The sequence below is a fragment of the Tauraco erythrolophus genome, chromosome 19, assembly GCF_009769465.1.
Source record: "Tauraco erythrolophus isolate bTauEry1 chromosome 19, bTauEry1.pri, whole genome shotgun sequence".
Classification (NCBI taxonomy): domain Eukaryota; kingdom Metazoa; phylum Chordata; class Aves; order Musophagiformes; family Musophagidae; genus Tauraco; species Tauraco erythrolophus.
In genome coordinates this window covers 7,483,372-7,509,354 of record NC_141483.1, presented here as the reverse complement: position 1 = coordinate 7,509,354, position 25,983 = coordinate 7,483,372, and the positions used below count along the sequence as shown (strand labels likewise).

Below are 25,983 nucleotides of genomic sequence, written 5' to 3'. Positions count from 1 at the left end.
TTTCCACCTGGTCTAAAATGATCTCCACTAGCGCTTGCTTTAATTACAGCCTCCAAAACTTAAAAAAAAACCCAAACAAACGAACAAAAAAACCCCACAAAATTTAAAGCATGGACAAGTTAACCTGTGCAGTTGCATTTACATCATTTGAAACAAAAGCTAAGTATTAATGGCTCTCTTTATCCCAAAAACACAGCCTTTTCCATAGCATCCTCCACTTTCATATATTCCAGATGAGATGGGTAGTTAGTGCATTGGAAACGGGGGTTGTTGCGGATATAGTTAAGGAATTCTGGAGCTCCTGGGACGATGACATTGTCAGCCAGAATTACCGAGCCCTTCCTCAGCAAGTTGCATTCCTAGAAAGAAGAGAAATTGCTTCATGGTGGCTGTTAAGCAGACATTCGCTTGAATGTAATGTGCTTTCATGATAACCATGTCATACTCAAGTGCCTGCATCCAAAAACCCATTGTACTACAGGTTTGGAGGGAAGAAAAGACACGAAAGAAGCTGTGTAACTCTCTGATCCTTTGTGTTCATGTTTATTTAATATACTGACTTTTTCTGTTAACACAATCAGTAGAACATTAGAGACGCTGATAATGGGTCATTCAAGTTCCGAAATAGCAAATCAAGTGCAGTGGAAGTGTGCAGTTGGCTGCTCGCATTGTTTCCAACTATATCCACATGATCAGTGAGATGGTTTCTTCTTGGCTCGCATGCTGCCTAATGTTTGAAAACTTTTTTGATATGGTATTAAAATGTTGTAGTAGCTTTTAAGGTCACCTAAGAGACTGGCACGTACCAGCCTGCTTTGGCCAGTCTGAGTCAAACTCCAAAACCACTAAAGGAATAAAAGAGATTTTCTGCGCTTGTTTTCCTTTCATCTTGTACAGCTTTCTGCCGTTTTGTTCAGGAGCTGGGCATGAAGCAGGGTTTGTGCACAATGAAGATCACTGACAAATTTCCACAAGGCATAATTAACTTGCAGTATTCACTTCAAGTGCAATGTTTATCCTTAGTAAAGCTACAAACCTGGTTTTTACTGCTATCTTTGTCTAGTAGAAGTTGCTTATCTGAGCTTACCAGCTGTTTAAAATCTGTCTGTAGTTGAACAGGCTGGTTATTATCCAACAGGCAGCAGTTGTAGCCAAAACATGGAGTGGTTTTTGTCACTCCCAGTATATTAGAGAAGTCCTGTTGATGAGTGTGCTGCAGAGGCTGTTTAGCTTACTGCTCTTGCGTCTGGTGGCTCAACACCAGTCAGCACAGTGGCAGCAATTTTAGACACATGGCAAATATCCTCTGGTCTGCTGCGCAGCTTACAGAAGCCTACAAGTGACAAAACGCTGTATTTTCCACTGGTGATTGGGATTTCAGATGCTCTTTGTGTCAGGCTTTTCTAGAAGTGCATGAAAAGGAATGCTGTCTGGGCCACTTTCAATATATAGTTCATCTGAATATTTTATACTCATATTTCATATTCACTATTAACATTGCAATACATGCCAAAATTGCACATTAGGTTTGTAACATCTGAGAAAATGCAAGGATATTTTCTTCACCTTTCTCATAATTTCATAAGCGTGTGGGTGTTTTTTAAGAAGAGCAACTTTGTGTCACAGTTGGATCAGACTGACCACTTGGACAAAACTAAACTACCTGTTTATTTTGGCTGTGTTGTGAAGGTTAAGCCTTGATAAGGAAGTGCTAGCTCTTCCCAATGGAAAGAGCTCAGTCATCCTTACACAGCCAATTTAAAAGAAAACATTCTCTGGGTACAAAATAACTGTAGGGAGGGAACGTTTTCTTCAGCTACTGCTGTGTAAATTCAATACTGGCTGTTCACAACCCCAAACAAATTTCCTTTTCAAAGAGCTATCTGGAGGACAAGGCAGAAATTATAAAACAGGGGAGCCTGGATGAGAAAACAATGTTTCAGTCCTCAAGCAGGGGTCAGGAAGTAGTTGGCAGGTTCTCAGTGTAAGAGGCAGCTTCAAAAAAAGTGGATTTATTTATGGAGAAAATAATTGAAAATTGACACTTCCATACAAATAGGCAGTTGTAGAAAATTTTATCAGCCTGCAGCTCTAAAGCTAGGAGAGTATCTCTGTGTGCTGTGTTGATAGATACTGATGTTGTGAATCTCCATTGTATAACACTTGAAAATACCTTCCCATACAGAAGTCCTCTAGGAGTTGCCTCATCTATCACTGCCTACTGCTGTTACAGCCCACTTGCTTTGGAATGCTAACAGTAATGGTTAAGATGAGCTGTGAAGAAACGAGCATAATTTTTCCACCTGCGGGGCGGGAGATAGAGTTGGACAGCACTTCCCTAGCAAGTGCCTGACTGGGGCAGCCTGCACTCCTCCGAAGGTTGCTTTGCAGCCGATTAATCAGGTGGAGTAAAGACTCACAGAAAGATGATACCCAGATGTGCTACTGAAACAGTATTTCATCAAAAGGCTCTGCTGGCACTGCAGGCTTCGGCAAAAAAAGGGGTACTGAGGAAATTAGACAAAGCGGAGCTGGGATATGCAGGTCCTAAGTCTCACCTGCTCCCAGGATCAGGATGGTTTTGGGTTAAGTGTTCTGGTTAGTGACCGCACAGACACTCCTTCTAGGGAGTGTAAGACCCAGACCATGCACTCCTCCAGCTGGGATTTCTACTGCAGACCCACTTGTTCAGGAAACAAAATAGTTCAACAGTGTTTGCCAAGTCCTGAGCTTCGTAGTGTCAGCAGTTGTCCCTGACAAAAGTTTAGGATCCTGTCCCCCAAATCCTCTTTACTTGTAAGGTTTCTATTTTGGATACCGTTCTTCATTTTACAGAGGATGAGGTCCTTCATAAAGAATATGGGCCTCACAGACATCAAGGCATTTGCTACTTTACTTTTAAGATTGGAATTGTGCAAACTGACCTGAATCAGGATGGTATCTGGTGTGTATTTGTCCTTCCAGTGGTCCAGGAAGACAAAATCCAGAGTATCCACTTCATGCTTTTTCTTCAGCTGGGGGATAATTTCCTCTGAAGGGCCTTCTAGGATTTTTACCTGAAATGCAAATCCATCTGATGAATCATTAAGAAAAAGCAAATGCTTATAGCTCACTTTAAATAGATGTCAGTGATCCTGTTTATAGCTCGATATGGCGTCAGTTGAATTATTTCGTATAGCTAGATCAAAGTACTTTTTACTTTTTGACAAATTAACTCAGTTATGTTTCAAAGTATGGGTTTGGGTGGTTTGGTGGTGGTATTTTTTTCAATAGTAGCAGAAAAAGTGACCTGTTGTTTCTGTTGGATAATGTGATTCCTTACGGGAAACATGGGAATATCCTGTTGAAAACTACTTTTAATTACTTTTTTTAGTTGCATCTCAGTTGAATCTTGCAGTCCAAGGGAAGCAAAAAATACAGAGGACAGGTTAGTTTAGAATGAAGCTGGAGGCTACAGTATGTAAAATTGACACGGCCAATGGAGGAGGCAGGACAGAGGCTACTACATCTTCCTCACAGATTTATTGGCGTAAGAACTGTTAAACTGACAGAAGCTGCTGCACGTTGTTTTGTTAAGCAAGTGCCATATACTGTGAGTGGAGGAAAAAAGTGGTAAGGAAATCTGTCTGGTTTATGACTTATAGCTGATCAGGAGGTTAAATCAGATGGGGAAAATGCAATTTTAAGTATCTCTCTAGTACTTCAGGTTCTCTTCAAGAAGTTAAGAAACACATTAGAAGATCTCGTGGGATTTATTTCCTCTAGTCTTATCATCTACGTTGAAGTAAGTTGTCTAGTTGACTAGACAGGCACTTTTCAGGCATGAATCCCCTGACCTGCTGTAAATGTCTGCCTTGGGCTGAGACAGATTACAGACTGGAAACGCCTGAATTTCAACCAACTGTACAGAGAGTCAAGATACCTCAGATTGCACAAAATTTAGGTATAGATATTGTGACCAACTAGATTGCAGTAAGTACATCTCATCTGAAGTCCATTGCACCTAATGCAACTACTTCTTGTGAGCTTTCGTAACAAAGTAGACTGTGGTTCAGTTTTCTGTTGTACTGAGTCTTGACACTGATTTGAACTTTTTAGTTTATGTAGAGAAAAATCTTATGTTCTAGTCTAGCTTTTGGAAGGTAACAGAGTGAAGTCCTCACTGTACTGCTGTGAGAGGTCAGGGACTGTCACTAGGCATGGTGCTAGTTAAATTAATAAGGACTGTGAGTGCAAGAAAAAAAAGAATACAAAATGTCTATGAATAAATGTCAGATGGCAATCATAGGCTTCTGATTATCAGGAGGAGGAATCTGGGGGGCAGCCTTGCAGTTCAATAATGGCAGTAAATCTAACCAATTTTGCAATAGTGGTTCCTAATTTTCTGAAAAGGACTGTGTGTGCTGGTGCCCTGTGACTATAATAAGTGAAATAACTGACTCTGGAGTCTCCCTCCAGGCCTGTATTATTCTTACAGTCACTATGGGGTTTGAAAATAGCTCTTAGCAAGTGGCCTGTCCACTGTACTAACCAGTGAATAGTCAAAAGGCTAAACTGGAAGATGAAGCCTAAATGCTTTCAAAATGCTACGGAGATACAGATGTATTCTGGTCTTGCCCCTCCAAATCTTCATCCTGAGTCACACAAAGAACTTCAGAGAACAGTTCTGATTGTTTTGGTCACACACACACATCTTGACAAGCCTCAAACTCGACCCTGACTCTCAGCTGGGTCTGCATTGTGCTTGGACCCCGACTGATGCTAACAAATTTAGCTCACTTGCACTGTATATACCAAAGAGCAGACAACCTTGGTCCTCTGCATGGACACACTGGTAGCTTTTCCTTGCTGTCAACCATAATGGTTAAACTCTGCACATTCCCAAATATGTAGGGTGTCATTCTTGCTTGACAATAACAAATTTAAACCTATTATTGTTGCTTCTATGGATAAAGTCCCACTCTCCATGTATTGCTTTCCTATACTAGAGACAAATGGTATTTACCTTATCTTGTACTCCAGCAAACTCAATCATCTGTTTAGCTATAGCAGCAAATTCTGGGTTGAACTCCACAGTGAGAAGATGAGCTCCTGCCTTCAGTAGCCGAGCAATTCTAACTGCTGAGTAGCCACAGTATGTTCCCAGCTCCAGTGCAACCGAGGGATTGATCTCTTCCACTGTCTTGTCTAGAATTAAACCTGAATAAAATGGAAATAGGTTAGCTTTTGACAAAATCAAACTGGTTCACATACAGAAGAGCAAGTTAGTGACAAGAAACTTACAAACTCCATGTTCTCAGTTGCTCAGGACATTCAAAAATTAAAGGTTGATGTCAAATTATATACTATTCCCTTTCTCAAACTGGCTTTTCTGGGATCAGGTTGGTCATGGACATTCTAATTTTGAAAATTTCAACTAAAAAAATCTTACTTAATTTCACAATATAAACATTTCTGAGGAAGGAAGTGCCTGAATTAACTAAAATATTTATAGTGTCACAAGGAAAAATGCAGTGTTTTTTCCAAGAACTTATTGCAGAAACTGGCCATATTATGAAATATATAACTCCTGAATTTTGAGTGCTTGTATTTGTTGCAAATGTTGTATGCATTTTGTATGCATTTTTATCAGTAGTCTGATAAAAAATTTCTCATAAACACTTGTTTTTAAAGAAAAGTCTAGTTATAAAGTTGCAAAATACTTGGATTCACTAGATGAATTTGTGGGATGGAAAACATTAGTCAATTGTTAACAACAAAAAAATGTTCCCATAAAGAAGTGACAGTGTACTATATTCAGTCCTTCTGAAAAAAGAGATTTATTTGTGAGAAAACTGTCTCCTCTTACTTGTATGGCTAGAAACTAGATAACTAGTATTGGAAGGGGTTTTACTCTGAGCTATGGAATATTTCAATATACATACACATTTCATTATGTGGTATTTTCCTCGATGTCATTTGTTTATTAATAGTGTGACGATGATGCTTGCATCTTGAGATCACGTGGTCACTCTCAAAATCTTATGAAGATGTATTAACTTTGATGGCTCTTATCTGAGGAAAGGCCATATTGTCAGAGCAAAACTAGAGTGAAATTTTGAAGAATATAATCCCAAATGATCAAAGTTTAGAGCTTTAAGAATTCCAACTCAGCCACCACCTACTGTTCTGTTGCCCTAAGCACCCCAGCCTGGTATGCAGAGGAGCTAGTTTCACAAAACGTGGCCATGACAGAGAAGCATTTTAGTAAAATGCTTACAGTTGTATTTCATTAGCTATGTTAATCCCAAACTAAGCAAATTTCCCTTGCAATTTCCCAGCAAGAGGTACTTTTGTGTCTAATTCATAAGGAAACATGTTAACATTTTACTATTACAGTTGTTTGAAAAGATTGTCACTTTCCTGCAGCTAAGAAAAAAATGTTTTATCCACATATTTTTCTTTAGGAGGCAAGAACAAGATGATTTACTCGCTAAGTAGCAACAATGTGTGATAGCTGCTTTTGTGTATTACATGGGTAGGACTTCTCCCTTTAACAGTAACTTAGAACTTATGCTTGTATACACAAAATACATTTGGTTTAAAATACTTTTTTTTCCCAATCTGCTATCTTTCGGTTAAGGATCTGAACGTACTTATAAAGAATTACGCCTTAAGGCCACCCTGTATAGGAACTGAGCTATAATGCAACCCTACATTTTTCCCATAAATTGTCACCCTCTGCTTACACACTTGCTATGTACACAACATACAAACCCATATCTGGTCCTATGACTTCCTGGATTAGTCACTGGATACGCCTCCTTAAAGACATCTGCACAAGTATGCATTACTGTTTACAGAACTACTCTGCTGACCACAAGGCTGTTGTGGGTTGGGTTTTTTTTTTTTGCAACGGATCAAAGCTACCCTGTGAATACAATAAGATATCCCATATTATGCTAGTCTTGAAGGATCTTTCAAGTGCTGATCCCTGCTGCAATTACCTTTCTCATTGCCCACATTCATGGCCCACTCTTTCTGCATGCAGTACTTATCTATAGCGTCCAGCACACTACAGGGGTCTCCTCGGACTGCATTCTGCAGCACAAAATTTAAAATCCTCTGTTCTTTGCTCTGATTCATGATGAAATTGGTTATTTTCTCCCGGATTATTTCATTCCAGATAAGGGCAGCAGTGACGTTTTTCCTGATGAGCACCACAAAGAGCAGCAAAATGAAAAGCAGGACGAAGACAATGAACAAAAGGACTGAAGAGCTCTCCAGCATCTGGAAGGAAGGAGAAAAACAGCCCAGGGTTAAGGTGGCACGGGAGAGAGCTATTCTTTTTGTAAATATTAAGCTGAATAACCCACAACCAACCATACTCAACAGGAACACGCAGAGTTTAATTATGATATTGTCCAGAGTAGCTGAAAATTACTGTCTGTCACTTGGTAATGGATGGTGCTCTGTGGCACTCCCTTTAGAAGCCAATTTTACAGGCAGTCAACAAGTAGCTTTATTTAATGCTCTGGTCCCTTCCCCCACACAGCTGCTCAGTCCTGGCTCCAAGCATGCCACTGCACAAGGAGCCTCTCAGCATCAAATCCATTCTAACCATTTTTCAAAAGATTTAAAAATCTTAAATTAGAGCCTGCATGTGATGCCACTTTCCTAATTTTTGAGCACTGGGAAACTTCTAAGCTGGCCTTGGTAAGAAAATATGGAATGTCTCACCTCTTAATTTTGAGCACAGTATCAGCAGAAACTGGGCACAGTTAGACAACGTTCTGTTTCAAATACGTCTGCAAATCCTAAGTTACTACCTTGCATGCAAACCTCTTCTAGCACCTCCCTTCTTGCATGCTCTGCAGAGAAGCTGAGCTTCATGTTTTGGTAGAATTCGACCTGCCTCCTTCCTTTCAGAGCCTGCAGCAGAGGTAGCCAGGTGGAATGGTTTACAGAAGATAGTAGCCTTTTTCCTGCTTATAAAACCTTTGACGCAAGCCATCAATCTGATATTTTTGACAACAAAAGATACATTTCCTTTTATAAAGCAGGGATGTTTTATCACTGGTTATAAAAACATAAAACTAAATCCCTGAATCGGAGAAGAGCTCAGGCTCGTGAAATCGAAGAGATGTAACAAAAGGGCACATTGTACTTTTCTGATGGGCCAGCTCAAATTATCTGATGGGATTGTGCCTATTCTCCCCCTGAAATTCAGTGTCATAGCTGCAGGCGCCTATGCAGGTGCAGCATGGGTGGTGCGTGTTTCTGTGAGTTTAAGGCATCTGAACATGAAGCTCAGCAGATGGGATGCATGTCACCCTGTACAGCTCAAGCAATAAATCCTATCAAAGCCATTTACTCAGATGGATTTCAGACAAGCCAGTATACAGCAAGGTGCATTTACTCCCATGCAGGAGTCACAGCACAACAGATCTGATAAAGAAAGGATTCTTAAAATTAAGGAATTGATTTACCCTTTGAGAGGGTGCCAAACTAAGGGTTGTGATTTGCCTGAGGATTCTCTGCATGTGGAGCTCCTCTCGTACAACCCAAAACACACCTCATTTCTGATGATGTAGCTTATAACACCTCCACTTTTCAACCTCTACTTCCCACAAGTAAGGGCTGACAGTTGCACACCAGGAGAAGAACACAGGTTGAAATGTGCTCCGGTTGGTATTTGGATGAATGAATGCCAAGTTCATTTGTTCTTTAAGTCTAATTAGGCATTTGAATACAGGTCTAGAGGATTCAGAACCAATTTCTTAGCGTCAGCAGGCTGGATTGGGTTGCACAGTATCTTAATTTTATTTTGCACAACAGTATTTTCACTGTTATTTTTAAAGAACACAACATTCAACTCCTAGTCTCTGATTCTTTCTATTAAGTCTCTTTCTCTTCCAGCTTGCTAAAAATGGTGATCAGCTTCCACTTGCACTTTTATTAATGTTCCACCTACCTGGAGTTCAGCAAAACCATTGATCCAACAGGAGCTACAACTTCCTCAAAAATTTTGCTTAAGTTGCCCAAGACCAAGAGGTAAAGCTAAATGATGATTAGCTAAATATTCTCCCAGATATCTTCCTACCTGTTCTTGCTTCTCTTTTTTGTTTGTTTCCCTCCAAAATTGTCCCAGGAAAATTCTAAGTTTTACAGGTGGTCAGACCTCTGTTCTGTCGTGGAACCTGGCACACACACATGGGAAAAATCTACCCCACTGCTTTAAATTTTGCATCAACATGCAGAACACATTTCAAGTTCAGAAGATGACTGAGTTTCCATGGAGATATGCTCAACCTGCAATACAGCCAATGTTTGTTCACCCATCCACTTAGCTTAGTTGCACAGCAAGTATGATTTGTTTGGAGCAGTTGAAACTCTATTTCTTTTGCTTAAGTAGTCACCAATGTTAATACTTACCTTTTAATGCTTTCCTTGCAAAGCCTGACCTGAGACATTTCCTTTCAGGGCTTGCCTTTCATTAGCACATGAAAATCTTGCTTTTTGGACTTTGTTTCCAAGCTAATAAGAACCTCCTTCTTTACCTCAACAGGATCATGAAGGCCTGGATGGCAGTTTTTCTTCTTCTCTTCTATGCACTAGTAGTTCTACTGATCAGGCCCAATTGTTCTGCACCTTCCAGATTGTACTTCTGCTCTTTCTAGTTCTTCTACATGAAGATGTTCCACATTATCTGTCCACTGAGAACTCAGATTGGGCTATGAAAATATCATTAGTTTAACAGAAAAATATCTCTCTAGCTTCACTTGGCTTGTCTTCACTCGGCTTTCATGGCTTAGTTGATTGTATGGTCATTGTTGATGCACTTGGATTACCAACATAGTTGAGAGAGAATTATTCTGAACTGCAATGAATGGATGAAGCCCAGAGACCATTTACTGATGCCAGCAGGTATCTAACCTTCCTGCCTCTGGGCAAGGGAAACCGTGTGAGCCCTGCATACCAGTAACTCACTTGGTGGCAGTCCAACCGTATTCAGGTCCCTCTAGAATGGAAGGCTGTTGGCATTCAGAATTATTTCAGACTACTGCCAGACATAATCCTCTGGTTCCAACGGATACTTTGGCATCTTCTGAGTATAGCTTGCCACAGGCTGTTGCTTTGGCACTATGAGATTCTGTCAGCATGTTTGGGGCTGCCCTTCAAAGATCTGTCGGACAGCAGAATGGATGATAGCTGCAGGACGAACTAGGTGGTGTATTTTTTGAGGAACAGCTTTCCTCCTTTATTGCTCAGTACAGATATGAGACAAGTTGGAGAGATTTCTCAAAACAGGGAGAGATAGCATCTGTAGGCTAACTCAGCCCCATTCCCTATCCTGCAGGAACACTGAGACTTCTTTTTGGGACTTTGAAGGCTTCTTTTTATACCTTAACAAAAAGGACCTGCTTAATGGTAAAATCCTGCCCCTCCATTTGCACATTGCTTCTGAGGCATGGAAGGGTATGTTGGCAAACCAGATTTCCATTGTCTTGTTTTCCCACACTGCTACAGGCTTTATACACCAAAACTACAAGACATCACATGCTCAAAAGCCCATGGACAACTTCATTGTCTGCAGCCTGTGAAATGGTATTTCTTAACATGTCTCTCTTAGCCAGAGCGGAGAAAAGCACTCAACTTGGATTAGACCTGCAGATTTTTAGTAACTTCAGCAGCTGATCTCAAACAAATACTTCACCCTCATCCTTACTTGGACAAGTAGTATCCTTTTAAAGATTTTGTTGTTTTAAAAGAATGCACTTTGTGCAGAGAAAAACACCTTGTTTGAAATGTACATGCCCTATCTTTTCAAAGGCATAGATTTTTTAGGCTGCTGCCACCCATGGCAGGTACCGCAGGGTGACATCCTGATACCAAGATGCAACCAGCTTGACAAAAAGGTGTAAAGTGAGTTACGTTTCTGAACCACACAGCCAGCCATAGCCTTCTATCTCTTCTAGCCATTCCCTATGCAAAAGCATGAGCTGGCTGACTGCCCTTTAGCTTGTCTGGAAGGGCAACAACTGATCGTTGTGCTGGGCCACCTGGGAAACAAATTTTGGATCTTCAGCTATAAAATCTTACTGCTTCAAGTTCACCCAAGAATCCCCTCTGAAGGCAAATACTGACCTGCGTTTCTCTTTGTGTTTCTTCGGATCTAGACTGGTGAGTGGCTGTTAGCACTGGTTTGTTTACGTGTTTTGTGTAATGTATTTGTCAAGAAGACAACAAAAGCTATTAATCTAAGTTCAAACATGCATGATTTGGGGATGGTCTTAGATCTAAAAGTGAAGCAAGGAAGCAATTCAGCTTGGCCATTCCTATGATCAAGTGCTTAGAGGGATCCATTTCTTACGGTGCCTCAGACCTTTGTGCTTTTGAGTCCTGCATGAGTACTACCATATGTAACAGCAGAGCCCACCCGTCTCCACATGACCTTAGACGTTGCTCACAGGTAGCAACAACCTAAATAGTACATGCTGCTTTCTTCCATTCCTAGAGAAGTTCACTTGTTTTTGCTGTATCAAGGAATGTTTTTTAACTATTGGGTTTGTTTTTTTAAATTATTATTGCTATATAACAGTCTAGCACCTTCATAAACTGGCAGTATGGGTTGTTTTTAGCAGAGCTCTTTTAGGAGGCAATTATCCTGAAAACCATTTTCCAGAGAAGGTAACTTTTAAAAGGAGCAGAACAGACATATCTTGGTTTTGTTTTCTTTTCTTTTTTTTTAATTTTTTTAAACACAGTTTCTTTTTCAAAGTTTGTCCCTCTTAGTTTCTGTCTTCTTAGATGTGAAAATAAATTTAGTGATAGCAGTGGACTGTAAAAGCAGCCTGCCAAGAGCAAGATGCATCAGTGATGGTCATGCCCAGAGGGAAAAGAAAAATCTGTACCAAAATAGGTAATTGCTTTCATATTCTTAGCTAGAAAATATTTGATATGAAAATTAAGTGCATAATTCAAGCAATTTAAAACTACCACTACCTAAGAGACAGTCATGTTATGACAGCTTTAGAAAATGCAACTGTAATTCTAGCTTTAATGTGGATTCATGAGATTCATTAAATATGTAATAAAACTGAACTTGCACATAGTCAAGTTTCCCATAACCAATTATTACAAGGCAGTTGCTCTTATTATTTAATGCTTGTACTGAAGTTCCAAACACACAGGTTAGCACTGCAACCTCTTCTGTGCATTAGAAACACCATGATAAAGTGAGCCTTTTCTTTGAAAGCTAAAGTTTGAAGTGGAAAATAGTAGGTAAAATGAAAAATTGAGCAAGGGAATAAACAGAAAACTGGAGGGATAACATTATGGAGAGGAACGAATAACATGTATCACTAAATCTGTTTTTGAGAAGGCAGAGTTTAAAAGAAAGCATATTAAAATTTCATGCCCAAACCTGTCAAACTACTGACGAGTCTTCCTCTAAAGCACTGGGTTATTTTCTTATGCATCTAATCTTACTCATTTTGGCAGGTTTCATAAGACCAAATCATAACTTTATAATGCAGTTCAGCAGTTTTCCCCTGATGCAAACCATAATCAAACAATAAGCATTCGAATGGGAGTACCTCTGTCTCAGCTTACAGAGATTTAGAAAGACACTTTCAAAGAGGGAAGCAAACACAAATTGTGGGAATCTGCTGCCCCAACTTACCTGCCCTTGAAGATAAAACACCTAAGTCATTCCAGCGGTTATAAAAAGCCTCAAGAGACTGGCTCAGACTTAGAGATCTATTATTATGGCAGGAGTTGTTAAGTTAGGGGATTCACTACCCCTTACTATTATGAGATGTCCAGTTTTTCTAAAAATATTAAAATGCCTGTGTGATGGAGCATAAAACAATATATCCTGTTCTTTATTCTTGTACAGGTGACTCCAGCCGTTTCACCAAAGGTTACAATAAGGATCTTTCAGAAATGCTATTTATCAATCCTTCTGTAAATTTTCCCAAGTACTGTTAAAAAATAATTCGTCTTAGAATTCCCTGAAGTGAAAAAATAAGAATTAGAACAATTGGTAACACCAATTTTTAAGGTAACTGAGTAACCAGATGGATTCAAATAGAGATTTTTCTCAGTTTTCATAAAAAACATATGAAGTTTTCATAACACTGTTAAAGAAAGCTGTACAGAGATTTGATCTAAACCAGTGATTGCTACTGTTTCTCTCACAGATTCCAAAACAATCTCCCTCTGCTAAAACCTGATATTTACTGAGGAGAAAAATAAACATGTTGAAAGCAGTCACCTTCAAATGCTCTGAGTTTTAATAAGGACATACGCCTTAGTGAGTTTCACACTTAGTGGATTAAAAAAGTATCAGATTTGATTATTTAACTGTTCTGAAGCTTAGTTCATTACACTATGAGTGATTAACAAGACCTCATTTCCTACTGATGCAAAAATAAGAGCTGACAGGTATTAAAATACTTGGGAGGTTGAAAACTGTTGGAGAGAATGTTTTTTCTAATCAAGGTGAATTTTTATATGCCTAATTACAGAACCTCTCATTACAATTTTAGATTGGATAATTTTATATTGCTTTGCTTTGTACTGAAAATGAAGTCCTGAACATAATCACAAAAAATCTCTTCTACAAAGACAACATGTACATTACACTGCTGTTCTCCAGGACTGGAATGAGAATAAACTTTGTGATCCTGAGTCAGAGGACTTAAGTTTGAGTCTCATTTTGGCAATGTTTTTCTGATCTGATCTTGGGTGAGCTGTCTTACCTACCTCTTTCTTGCCACAAGAGTAAGTTTAAGTTTACTGCTACTTCTGTTACTATCAAGGCATTGTAAAGCTGAATTAATCTTCGTCAGAAAAGTCCCTGCTATGGATATATGGACAGCACCTGAGGAATGGCAAAGTGATTTTTATCTGCATTAACTCAAGAGATCAATTTTGGGATACCAAGACAGCAAACGCCCATGTAACATTATTATTCTTGAGTTTATGAACAGGGAAAACGCGAAGACAAACAGTGCTTCAAACACTTTCCTTAAGTGATTTCAGACTGCTGACAAATCAGGCCTTTGAGGAAAGATGATATTACATCCAATCTTGCTATAATTTTTCATACATTCAATCTAACTGCCAAGTACTGGTTGGTTGTTTAAGAGTTTATTACGAGTCTCCAAGCATCCAGACAGTACTTTAGCATTCTGATGCTAAAGGGTTTAGAATCTAATTTAGACTTTATTAGCTCACATAAGCTGGTGAATGGGGAGTGCTTGGTAAGTTTATACCATTCAACCTTTTTTCACAAAACAATCTCTCCATCAGTCTCATGGTATTGAGGGTACTAGAAATTGTCTACAATAGTACAGTGCCTGGGGACAACAGGACCTAACTCACTGCAGAGACACTGCTGCTATGTCTGCAGAGAGAAGAATGTTATAATGCAAGCAATTTTCTAGAGGTTTTTTACAAAGGCCATACAAATTAGCTGATTAAACCCTCCCATACACGTACCTGGGTGAAGGAGGTAGGCGTAGCCCCTATTTTTAGAAAAGGGTTAAAAAGGTTTAAGTTCAAACTTTTCAAAAGCTTCTGCTGAAATTATGCCCTTAAGTACCTCATGCACTAAAGTATACAGAGGATTTGCATATTAATAAGGATATATTAGCTGTTCAAGAAGCATTGCAGTAACAATGCAGAAGAGTCAGCACATTTCTACACATTATTTTAACGTCTGTTGCTCTGCACTAGGCCAGAAGAGATCCGTGCTGTGCCGTGACTGGGACTGGAGTTCCTGACTCTTTGTCCAATGCTGTCTTGAATGAGGCAATCTCTGGTTTGTGGCATTTTGCTTTTCTTGATCTTTTCCCAGAGCAAGAAAGGCAGAGAGTATTTTGGTCAGAAAGTCTAAACTAACTTCTGCCAAACATACTGTCACTTGTTGCTGTAGGCAACACAATTCAACAGCTTTGTATTTTAATACTTTTAAAGGTCAAAAAAGTATCTTTTTACCTCCTATTCTTTCATTATTATTTATGTATTTTCAAAAGAGTGCAACTCTGTCAAGAATAATTAGCACACTGCCAAATGTGAAAAGCTTGTATTTCAATGGAAACTTAGTCTGGGAGTTTGACATTCAGATTTTCCACTGACATCATGAAAACAAGCTGAACAGACTTTGTATCACTAAATATTTCTTGCATGAAATTTAAATTTCCGTCTTTCTAGGTTATTTTTTCCAATTACTACAATTTAGCTTCACTACCATGATTACAAAAATTTAGACTTCTATAAATGCAAAGTTCTGATTATTTTTCCCCCCCTAGGCCTTTTGTCTTTTCTTTTCCCCTCTTCTCAGGTTGAAAGGAAACAAACACAGGTTTCTTCTTACTGAATGAAAGGAAAAGAACAGAAAAGTGCCTATTGCCTACTAGGGAGTCCCATCAACTAAGCTCCATAAAGGTGTTTAAATCTATTCTCTCCAGATAGACTTTAAATAGGGTAATTTCTACCCACTTAAAACTCCCTTCACAGCAGCCATTGCCTAAGTGGTATTCAGTGGAATACCCAAAGAAAAAGGTTTATATGATGGTTATGTGCCCCATAAAGAAGAGCCAAGGTTTAGAATAAGCTGACCACACAGAGAGGCCTCATCTCCATCCAACAAGCAGGTCAGCATGGACCTGGAGCGTTCTGATTCAGGCTGTCCTCGTGAACACAGTGCATGATTAGAGCCAGAGTTTGGGGTGAGAGAATTCTTCAAGGACAAGAAATGCACTTTACTGGGCCTTGAGCAAAGACAGCTTTTCAGGAATAAGATCCTTTCAGTTACTCGTAGGAAGCAGTTGTTTCTGATAGCCCTTATTCCCCCTCCAGAACTCGAGATGCATTTGTACTATTGGTACTAGTGTTTGAGGCTCAACTGAATTGTACAAATCCCACCTGTTTTGTCCCCCAGTGGACTGCTAAAAGTAGAAAGTGCTCTGCCCTCTGAGCACACTAGGAGCTGGTCTGTAAAAAGTTTTCTCAGCTGAGATTTTCATGTTCCCCCAGGGGTAAAACAGGCCCCTGTTGAATGATTTTTGCCCCAAATGGAGGTAGGGAGAAAGGGCTGGAAGAAGAAAGACCAAAATGGCTACTTGTCACCTGTGCCAGACCTGTTTCACATTCTCTCTTTATATCATAAAGGTCAAGGGCTGAATCCTCAGTGTCCCAAATCCCCACTGCATGCTCCTGCCCTGCTTCCAAGGCTATCAGCTAATCTAGTATAAATCTGTCTCTCTCCCAGTACAGCTTTCTGCTCTCCACAAGCTGCTCTTCAGGCCAGGGCGAGTGCACGACCGAGACTTGGTAGTGAGAACACCCACTGAGGGATCTGAAAGAGTAGGAAGCAAATCGCTGCTGAAATGTTGGCTTATTTCTATGGAAATGAACAGCTCTAACGGGCCAGGCAGGTGGGATCCAGCACAGCACAGCACTGAGCATGAGACCTTGGTCTCAAATCCTGAGTGACTGCCCTCCCCAGAAAAGTGGCTGGAGGGGGCATGGAGTGTCTCTTACTTTAGCTAGAAATTGCTTTCTGAGAAATCTCTCCTAAGAGAGTTTTAGCAAAACTGGTATGGATGGCCTCACAAATTAAGATCTGGTTTCAACGACTGCTGCCAAAATTATGTTTTTTCAGAAAATTCCCAGTCAGTTCTAATTCCAGTGATTCTGAAGGAATGCTGAAAGACAACAGTGTGGGGCTGGCAGAGATAAACCTGACACCAGCTGCAGGCTGCTAAGAAATATTGCTCAACTTCAGCAACAAGTAAATTGTTTGCAGGGTTAACGTGGTTAAACTCTTTTTCCACTGATGCAAACTAAAGCTGGAAATCGGGAAATTTTTCTTTTGCATTTAAATATGGCAGTGCTGTGCACACGCATGAGATTCTGAACCTGAGGGCTTTGTTAGAGGAGTCCACGGCTGAGTAAGCAGAAAAAAAGTAAGCTTAAGTGCAGAGATTAAGTAAAGGTTGTTTACGGAGATCACCAGTATGACATGTGGTTGACAGTATTGGTAAATATGAGTTTGTTTTTAAAGGACGAAGGTAAAGAATGTCCGTTAAGGGCATCAGAAAGATACTCAATAAGCAGCAACAGGGCTAGCAAGCAAAAGTACCAGCTTTTTGTTTGTTCTTCACAGACGTTTTGCTGTAGCAGAACTCCCTCTCAAGAATGAAAACCCCCATAAAATACAGCTGCAGCAACACATGTACAAAAGCAGCTATTCAGTCAAATAAGACTGAACTGAAGCTTGACTTGCATTCAGCTTTTTCTTGAATACAAATGACTACCAAATTCCAGCATACTTATAGCCATAAATTAAATTTTCAGTTTAGTCAGGGTTCTCTCATCTCACTTCTTTCAACTGTCGAGGTTTACAATACAGCACAAATGCATTACACACAAATATGTCCTACTCTTTCTCTGTGAAAACTGCTGCTGCCCACGAACTGGCTTCCTGACAATAAGTACCCGTCAGAATGTGGAAAACACCTCTGCTTTCACATTCACCACTGTTTAAAATAGTGACATTATCTGAGAAAACAAATCATCTCAAGTCTGAGAAATAAGAAAACATAAATATGTACCTTTCTTAGCACAGCAGAAGCTGTTCCCTCCGATCTTTTCCTGTGCTGCTCTGATGTGGATTTTATAGAATAAGAGTCCAAGAGCCTGCAGTATTCAGTCACATTCGATCACATCACAGGAATAGCTTATCAGGTCTGTTACACAGACTCTAAAAGGAGCGGTGTCCTTTTTCCCAACTCCTCCTTTCATAGATTTCTGCACTCCTTTAAGGTGCTCAGTGCTCTAATAACCTCAGAGAAAGCTATTCATCAGTCCTCTAATGACAGTGTTCTTGTTACTTAGTTACAGCACAGTGAATGCTGACAAAGTCAGGTATGAGCCAAATCTGTGCTCAGTGTAAATGCACTGTGTTCAACCAAGCAACTCCAGAAATTAACTTGGCCCAAGGGATTTAGTTCTTTCTCCAGCTCAGACGTGGCATGCTACAGCCGGTACAGAAGTCGTAGAAACAAGACCTAGGCATGTGAGCTAAATATAGACTGCTGCTGGAGGGAGGAGAGGTACGTATAGCAAATTGCTTAACGGCAACCAGAGAAGGAGGTGCAATCAATACATTATAAATAGTACATTTGAATTTCTATAGCTTCTAGTTGGCAAAATATTCTACTACAAACAGCTCTGAGATAAAAGAGGCTTATTCTAATAAACCTTGCTCTTAGCTTGACTGTCTATATCGTTTCCTTTGAGGTGGAAAGAATATAATCAAGCTGCAATTAAATTGCACTATAACAGAAAATAATAAGAAAAAAAAAAACCAAAACAAAACAGAACCCAAACACAATGTGGTAGTAGTTCTCTGCTGTAGTCTTACTACAAAACTCAGACCTAGTCAGCCAAAGTTCTAGCCTAGAAACTTTTTAAGATTCAAAGAAAGGGTTTGTATCAAATGTTGCAGGAGCTGAAGAACAGAAAACAGGCTTTGTCACGTGAGGGGGAGGTCCTTGAAAGAAGTAGAGACTACCTGAGACTGTGACAAGAGAAGAATAGAAAGTGGATGAAATGAATAAAGAATTGTGGGAAAAAGAGGTAGGTGAAGATCAAAGCGGTTTTAGTAATTCTAAACAAAACATGACTAAGACTCGGCAGTATAGCACAGCACCCAGTGTCAACACAGAATACCTCTGAAGTATCCCTTCCATGTATAACAGCTTTAGCTCAACAAATATTTTTCTATAATCCAGACATCCAGAACAAAGAACGAAATAAGTAATACACTCCAGCTTTACTGACAGCAATTTCCTGTCTGGTCGAAAGCTGGCTGTGAAACCGTGACAGGTTGTGCCTGCACAATTTCTGATACCACCCACAGTTAAAATTAACTGATCATTTCTTTTACTGCTGGGCTGTGGAGAAAAGAGCTTGAAAAAGTAAAACTTATTCTATGCACTGACCTGGTTCTGTAAGCATACAGCTACTCTTTGGAGATGTCTTTGCAGTTAACTATAGCTAGTTGTGAACTGGTGGGTGTTATCAGCCCAGCTTCTGCTTAGCAGAATAAATTAGTGCCTAGACTTACCAGATTGAGCAGTGTCCCATGACAACACTTCTAAAGGACTTCTAACTTTGAGTTGAATCATATTCTTCAGCCTAGAAGCATGGGAGGAGCAAACTTGCTTCTGCCTGCCCACAACTGTTTACTTGTATGATAAAGTCTATGCCTGCAAAGTAACCCTTTATGTTTTCTAGATATTTAATTACGTAAGTAAAAAATGGAGAATGGCAACAACTGCTAACTAGATAAAGCCAGAGGTTCAGTTAGTTAAACCACCCAAGCTGTGTGAGAATATCCATAAGTTGCTTCCCAGTTAATAGAAAGTTGAAATCTTGTAATATGTTATTATGGGATAATTTTTTCTCCAAGAGAAGTTTCTTCGGTAGGCTGTTAGACTTTGGCTTATGCCTTTCTTTAATTTACCTTTTTGCCCAAGACAGGGTCTATACAGGTATGGATATTTTTGTAAGTTTTTATTAACATAAAAGCAATGCTACAAACTACAGAGAGCGTAAATTTATACACTATTCACAAGACTTATCATTGTCTAAATAGTAAAAATTTACCCTGATACTAATACATTCAGGTTAGAGAACTGTGGGCAGCTATAAATGTATTGGTGTAATACAATTTTTATGTAGGGACAAGATCTTAAAAGATTAATTTGGTATTGCAGAACATCAGGATACTGTATTCACAGGGCACATCTATGGGAAGATACAGATCCAGGATGTCTTAGCTTGGAAGCAACATCAAAAGAATGGCAACAGGTCAGAATAACTAGCTAGTTCAGACTGACTCACTCTGACAGTTGACAAAGTTAAGCTCAGATCTGTCTGCACAAACTTGAGTAGACTTGTTCCTGTGCAGAGCTCCCAGTCTCAAATGCAGGCTATACAGCTGCAATCACATGATGCAACGTGGCAATGCTATCCCCACTCACTGTGCACAGCACGGAGCTAAAGCTTTCCCAGTAAATCCATGCCTGGCATAACAACAAATGGCATTCCCTTCTTCTAATAATCCTGGCCAAAGACTGGTTTTTAAAAGCCTAAACAAAGGGAGGCAGGAGAGCTAGCACATTATAATAAACCCCACAGATCATGTGAAACACTGAGTGGAAGAAAATTCTTCTGAGCTTGCATTTTCAGAATGGCAGGAGGGATTTTCTTTTATGTGAATTTGCTGTTTTCAACAGTCAAATCTCTTGCTGAAACACAAGCAAAAGAGGAATTTTGAGAAAGGAAGCACCACTCATGTATGAATCAGGAAACTGTCTGGAGATATCTAAAATAGGAAACAGCTAAAAGAGATGGCCAGCAAACTTGTACTCTAAAATTTAACAGATTGTACAAGCAGGTAGACTATGTTGTGTTTACTGTGCATCTTAAAAGGTTATCATGCAGATTGAAAAACACTTCCTGCTGTCAAAGACTTTATAATTCCTCATGAAAACTTTGAAGCTCAGTTAAGTCTACCATAGTTCTGTTTTTTCTCTCCTCACTGTTTTGGTAATATATGTTGAAGCATTTGAATGAAGTCAAAAACTTGTGTTACTTGAAGCTTCAGCAGTTTCTACTGCTTCTTCTCTCACTTGAATCAATTAGTTGTTTAGGACAAACTATGAACAGAAGATTCTGTGTTAAGGAAGGAAGGGATAAAATGGCATAGATTAAATTCTGAATGAGTCCCGCTCTCAGACAAATTTATGAAAATTAAAAAAAAAAAAAGGGGGAAATAGCAACAAAGCTGAATTGTTAAACCATTTTTGTTGGTTTATGAACCTATGCACAAATGTTTCCAGCAGAGGAAACACTGTTAGCTGAAGGATGTATTCTTCAGAACAAGATGTCCTTTTGGGGCACTTAGCAATCATTAGAATGGTTGGTTTTCTTTTATAATTACATTTTTAAATGGAATTTAACTTATGACCTGATTTAAAGTAATTGTGTGATGTGTGTACTTAGCTTTCTCAATGTAGTAATTTACAGACCTTATATAAAAATTATTAGCTAATGGGACATATTTTTTCCACCTTAACAAAATGTTGTAAACTTTGTGGACTTCACATGGAAATCTGATCACCACCTCGATCTCATAAACCAAAATTAGTCATTTTCTTCACTTATCAGTTTGACTTTTAACTCTCTTAATGACTCATTTGTGAAAGCTCTTAAAAGCAGGTATTAAAAATACAGGAAAATACAGCGGAGTTTCATTGTAAGTAGCCAGCCACAGATTCCTTCACGCCAATGTAAAGCAATACTCAAGAAAAAGTAGTATTAGAAAATTTTTGCTACACAAGTCAGTTAAGAAGCCTCAAATAAAAGTGGTAAAAATACCTCTCTGGTTTACTCAGCCGGGATCAGGACCCTCTTCAAACAAGGGTCCTCCTTACTTGCCATCATAACCCTCATGTTAAAATTCTATCCATATATTTAGCAATGTGAATCATGAGAAGGTTTCACCTTGCTTTGAAAAAAGTCTAAGGACTGGTAACCACCCCTCCTCTGCTACCATTTATTCTGTCTTTTTTGTAGCTCAGAATCTCTCAGTTGCCAGGGACTACGTTGCTGTTTCCACTTTTGTATTCACTATTTGATATGCCTGTCTGCCATATGCTTCTTTTTTCCCTCCTCTTTCCTCCTTAATGCTAAGGACACCATGGTACAGACTAGCAGATGAACAACAAGGTGGGGGGGGAAGTACAATCAATCACAAGAGAGATGGAAAGAAACCAAAAGTCCTACCTCACTGCAGAGACCTCTTAGTTCAACCAGTACAGTTCACTGACATCCCTGTAAATCATTAATTAGGTCGTGCCACAAAATGCGCAACCTCTGATATAATCCACCCGCTAAAAAAGAAACAATGTGATGACTTTCAAAGACGGTATCTACCTGGCACTTCTCTTACTTCCCCACCCTGCCAGGTAGCTAATTTGGGACCATAAGACATCAAGCAAACCATGCCAGAAAAACAGGAAAGACAAGTGTGCTTGAAAAGTAAAATTTCTAAAATGTTAGGTAGCAAAGGTATTTGGTCCTGGTCGTCTTCACAAGGAAGAATTTAAGCAAGTCATTGATAAGTGTAACAAAAGATACTTCATATGAAGGAAAAGAAGTACAGAATTCCAAGCTGTCCTTACAATAAATTCAAAAGGAGAAAGTCTGCCTGTTAACAGAACCAACTGATGCCTTACAAAACCCCTACTCTTGTGCAATGGATTTGTACACATTTTTAAACGTGTTACAGCAGTGTTTCCTTTGCCCTTTTAATACCACACTGTTTACAGTACATTGAATAAACATCTCCCCCTGGAAATAAACCAAACCACATCTAATGTATAAAGTTAATGTATGACTTTAAATATGACTAGCTACAACTGACAAATTCTGTGGATATATGACGTTAAGTCTGATAGCTATCTTGTAAGATTTTTTTATAATCCCTGCTTTTGGAAAAAATATGCTTTCATTGCAGAAACACAATGCTTCATGGAAATGATTCCAGATACTAGCATATATTTGTTACTAAAGGGCTTAATGCTTGCTTTCTTACAATAAATTAATATAGCTATTATATATACGTTCAAAAAAAAGTATATCATTATTCTGATCAGCTTAATGCTAATCACAAAAGAATTATAATAAGAGAGTAGGAAGCTATAGGAGATGAGCCAAAGACACATTAGAAACCACACCTGATAACCAGAATCTGTGTCTGGTCCCTGAGAAAGATTTTTGAAGTGCAGCACAGACACACTGCTCAGTGCTGACTGCAACAAATATCAGTGGCTACTGCTCTTACTGATATTGTCACCATGGACAAAACCTACTCCTCATTGCTGATGTTTGCCTCTATCAGTCTCAATGATCAAGCTTGTGGGCATGGGCAAGAACAAGCAGAGTGGCGTTACACAGACTTTGTACTTTCTTCTGAAGATGGCAGTCCTGGTGGGAAAGCGTTAGCCTCTGGAACTGCACGGTGCTTTATCATTAGCTGTGAGATACAGCCAGAGGGCTGGTGACACCCCAGCTTCACATGGTCTGCCAGGTCTGCCAGTGGCACAACGGCAGCTATGGATCATTCCCAGATGACTTAAGGATGCCAAGTGAAAGCAACTGACTCGCTTTCAAGCTAGAAAAGAGAGGGTGTGTGCTGATGTGTTTAGGAACACACAAACATCTAAAAGAAGCTACAATCCCACCGCTGATGTGTAGGCTGTGGTTCACTTAGACTCTGAGCTCTAAAATAATGAAAGCAATCAGTAATGCTAGTGTACGATGTGGCTGTTACAATGCGCATGTGGCCAATATTCTAGCTTTAAAAGAGTTTAGAAGCATTACTCCAAATTTATTGTCAATTCTTTCCTAAACTTCCACTGTAGGTGCTGTTTAAAGGTAATGCTTTCTATCAACAGCTTTGCTACATTTAAGGCCTTTCCTTATTACCAAAATACCATGTTGCTGCAAGGACATTTTTTCACATAAACTTGTTTTGTGTTTGGGGAGGTTTAATCTACCCTTGATCCTACACATGTGAACTAAATGCTGTGTGAAGAGCATATGCTCAAAGTTGCCTGATTAAATTCAGGATAGTGGCTGAAATGAACAGCTAAAACAACTTTGCATGCATATACCTGAAAAGCATAAAAGATTAGCTGAATATGCTTGAGGTTTCTTTAATTCAAAGGCCTCTCAGTATACTCTAGTCATATGTTTCTGCTGCTGCTGCGGTGGGTAAGAGTGTTTCTACTGATTCTGTTCTACTGGTTCTATTGACTAGCGCTGCAGGAAGCAACAGAGAGAGGGTTTGCCTTTTTTTCTTTTTTTTTTTAAGAGCAGTGATACTGGACAAGTCGTCAATGTATTTACTAAAGTAATAGTAATTCCTGTTTCATGTATTTTCAAACATTAATGGAGTGAAAAAAAAATTAATCAGATCTACACTGGAGGTAATGTTAGCTCTACAAAATTTTCTTTGGAGTGTTTCAATTTCCTGCCATTTCTTCTCAACCGTAGACCAGACGACTGATGGTTTCCGAAACAAAATGGTCGGCTGCTGCCCCCTGGTGAGGCGACAGCTGAACCACGGCTGCCAGACACTGTTTTGTGTCCCCAGCTCCCTCTCCCCAAGAAAAGGCGCCCGATTCTTTGTCCAGAACTCTGGTTGGGCTGTGATGGCATTTGTCACATACGGCTCACCACATCCAGCAGCAGCAGGGTCACTGCTGTGCTCCAGCGGAGGCCAAAGCAGCAATCCTGGTCCCTGCGGCGCTGTTTCGGTCGATGCCTCCTCTGGCGCCCTTCACCTCAGGCCGCCGGAGCACGTTACGGGCACTCACGACTCTCGCAACTCCCACCCAGCAGCATCGCCCTTGTTCAGCCGACAGCGGGCGCGGGGCACGGGGACGGGAAACGCTGCTGAAGGCTGTGAAGCATCGGCCCTGTGCAGGAATCTGCTCCGCCACAGCTACACAAGTGTTAAAGCCGTTCGTGCTGCTCCAGCTGCCCAGCGGCTGTGCCAGCCCACCGCCCGCCGCGTCCGTTACAAAGGCACGTGCGGTTTCGGGCGGGCGAAACCGGCTCTGAACGTGGGTGAAGGTTCTGGGCAGCGGTGGCGTTCCTCTTCTCTCCCAAAAGGCCGCCCTTTTGCAACAGCGTCCCGGGCGGAAGGCAGCCAAGCAAGTGGAGGGGTTTTTGTCATCCAGCGCGCCTGATTTTAACGGAAAAGCGCTTTTCTAACGCCAGTCTGTGCCCGCCTTCTAAAAGGGCTATTCGCGGCTCCGGAAGCCGGAGCTCCGGGCGCTGGCCGAGCCCTCTCTCCGGGAGGGCAGCGGCCGCCTCTCCTCAGGATCGCTCGCAGGGCGGTCGTCGTGCTCGCCCTCGCGGCGCTCCCCGCGCCCCCCACACCCCACCGCCATCACGGGGCTCCGCCGCCTTCACCGCTCCGGTGTCGCCGCCCTCCACTCAGGCGCTGCCGGGCCACCTCGCAGGGGTCCTGGCTCGGCACGGAGGGCCTTTGCCGTACAGCATGGCGGCTCTGTGGCGGAGGCGGGAGCGTCTCTTGGCAGTGTCGCGGCGGTGCCGTACGGCACGAGCCCTCTCAGGTACGGGGTGCCCGCCGGGCTCGGGCCGGGCGGGGTCGCGCCGCCGCCCCTCCCAGCGGGTAGCGGGCTGCCGTCCCGTCCTGCAGCCGCGAGCGGCTGGGGAGGGTCCGCCGAGCCGTTCCCACCGCCCGCGCGGCGGGAGAGGACCCGGGCGCCTTACGGGAGCGCCCGCTGTGGCGCCTGGAGGCGGGCGCTCCGCGCCTGGAGGCGCCACTCCCCTCCCTCAGCGGCCGGGGCGCGGGGAGCGGCGGGCTGCCTCCGTCCGTCACGGCGTCCGCAGCCACCCGCGCCCCGGCGCCTCTCTCGGCCCCCGTCCCGCGGCCGCTGGGTTGCTGAGGGCGTCCCGGGGCCGCAGGGGCTGCGAAGCGGGCAGGGCCTCCGGCGGCCCTGCGGGGCGGCTCTCTGGAGGGGCAGCCCGGGAGGCAGCCGGGCTGTTCCTCTAGGCCTCACTCCAGCGGCCCGGGGTGACAGCCCTGCCAGCCGGACTGCCCGCCCTGAACTGCCGAGAACGTTATCCCGGCCCTCTGAAGGCGCAGCTGGCGTGGGGATGTCGCGGGCCTGGGTGTCCTCCCCGAGCCCCTGGCAGCTCTCTGAACGCAGGGGTGGCCCGGATGCCCTTGCTCAGAAACGAGTCATTGCTCACCTGTGCGCTTTTCCTGCCACTTCCGAACCGGTCCGGGAAACGGGGCTGACCTGCGGGAAGGCCGAGGTGGCAGAAGGGGCCAGCTTCCCTCCGGCTGCCCCACCACACCCTGCAAGGCCTGCATGGCAG

General features: G+C 41.5%; 2 protein-coding genes across 6 annotated transcripts in view; one reads left to right on the top strand and one right to left on the bottom strand.

Annotated features, from left to right (window-relative positions):
* COMT (catechol-O-methyltransferase) lies at positions 1-25,983 on the bottom strand. Of its 3 annotated transcripts, XM_009978771.2 has the most exons (6): positions 19,124-20,297; positions 17,607-17,691; positions 6,987-7,269; positions 5,006-5,199; positions 2,925-3,056; positions 1-359 (listed from the first exon to the last, which is right to left on the bottom strand). In XM_009978771.2, exons 1-6 carry the CDS (start codon positions 19,141-19,143, stop codon positions 180-182), a joined length of 894 nt encoding a protein of 297 aa, XP_009977073.2. In that variant the 5' UTR covers positions 19,144-20,297; the 3' UTR covers positions 1-179. The 3 variants fall into 3 exon arrangements, with proteins under 3 accessions (XP_009977073.2, XP_086479956.1, XP_086479958.1); XM_086623830.1 differs by lacking the exons at positions 17,607-17,691; positions 19,124-20,297 and adding an exon at positions 25,855-25,983; XM_086623832.1 differs by lacking the exon at positions 17,607-17,691 and having other exon boundaries at positions 19,124-19,162.
* The window catches only part of TXNRD2 (thioredoxin reductase 2), a 34,765-nt gene continuing 33,902 nt past the window's right edge, over positions 25,121-25,983 (top strand). For all 3 annotated transcript variants that reach the window (XR_015222723.1, XM_086623828.1, XM_086623829.1), the window contains exon 1: positions 25,121-25,211. Coding sequence is in view for 2 of the 3 variants with exons in the window: in XM_086623828.1 (XP_086479954.1) it covers positions 25,136-25,211 (76 nt within the window). In the remaining variant the exon portion in view is untranslated. The remainder of the gene's footprint in view (positions 25,212-25,983) is intronic.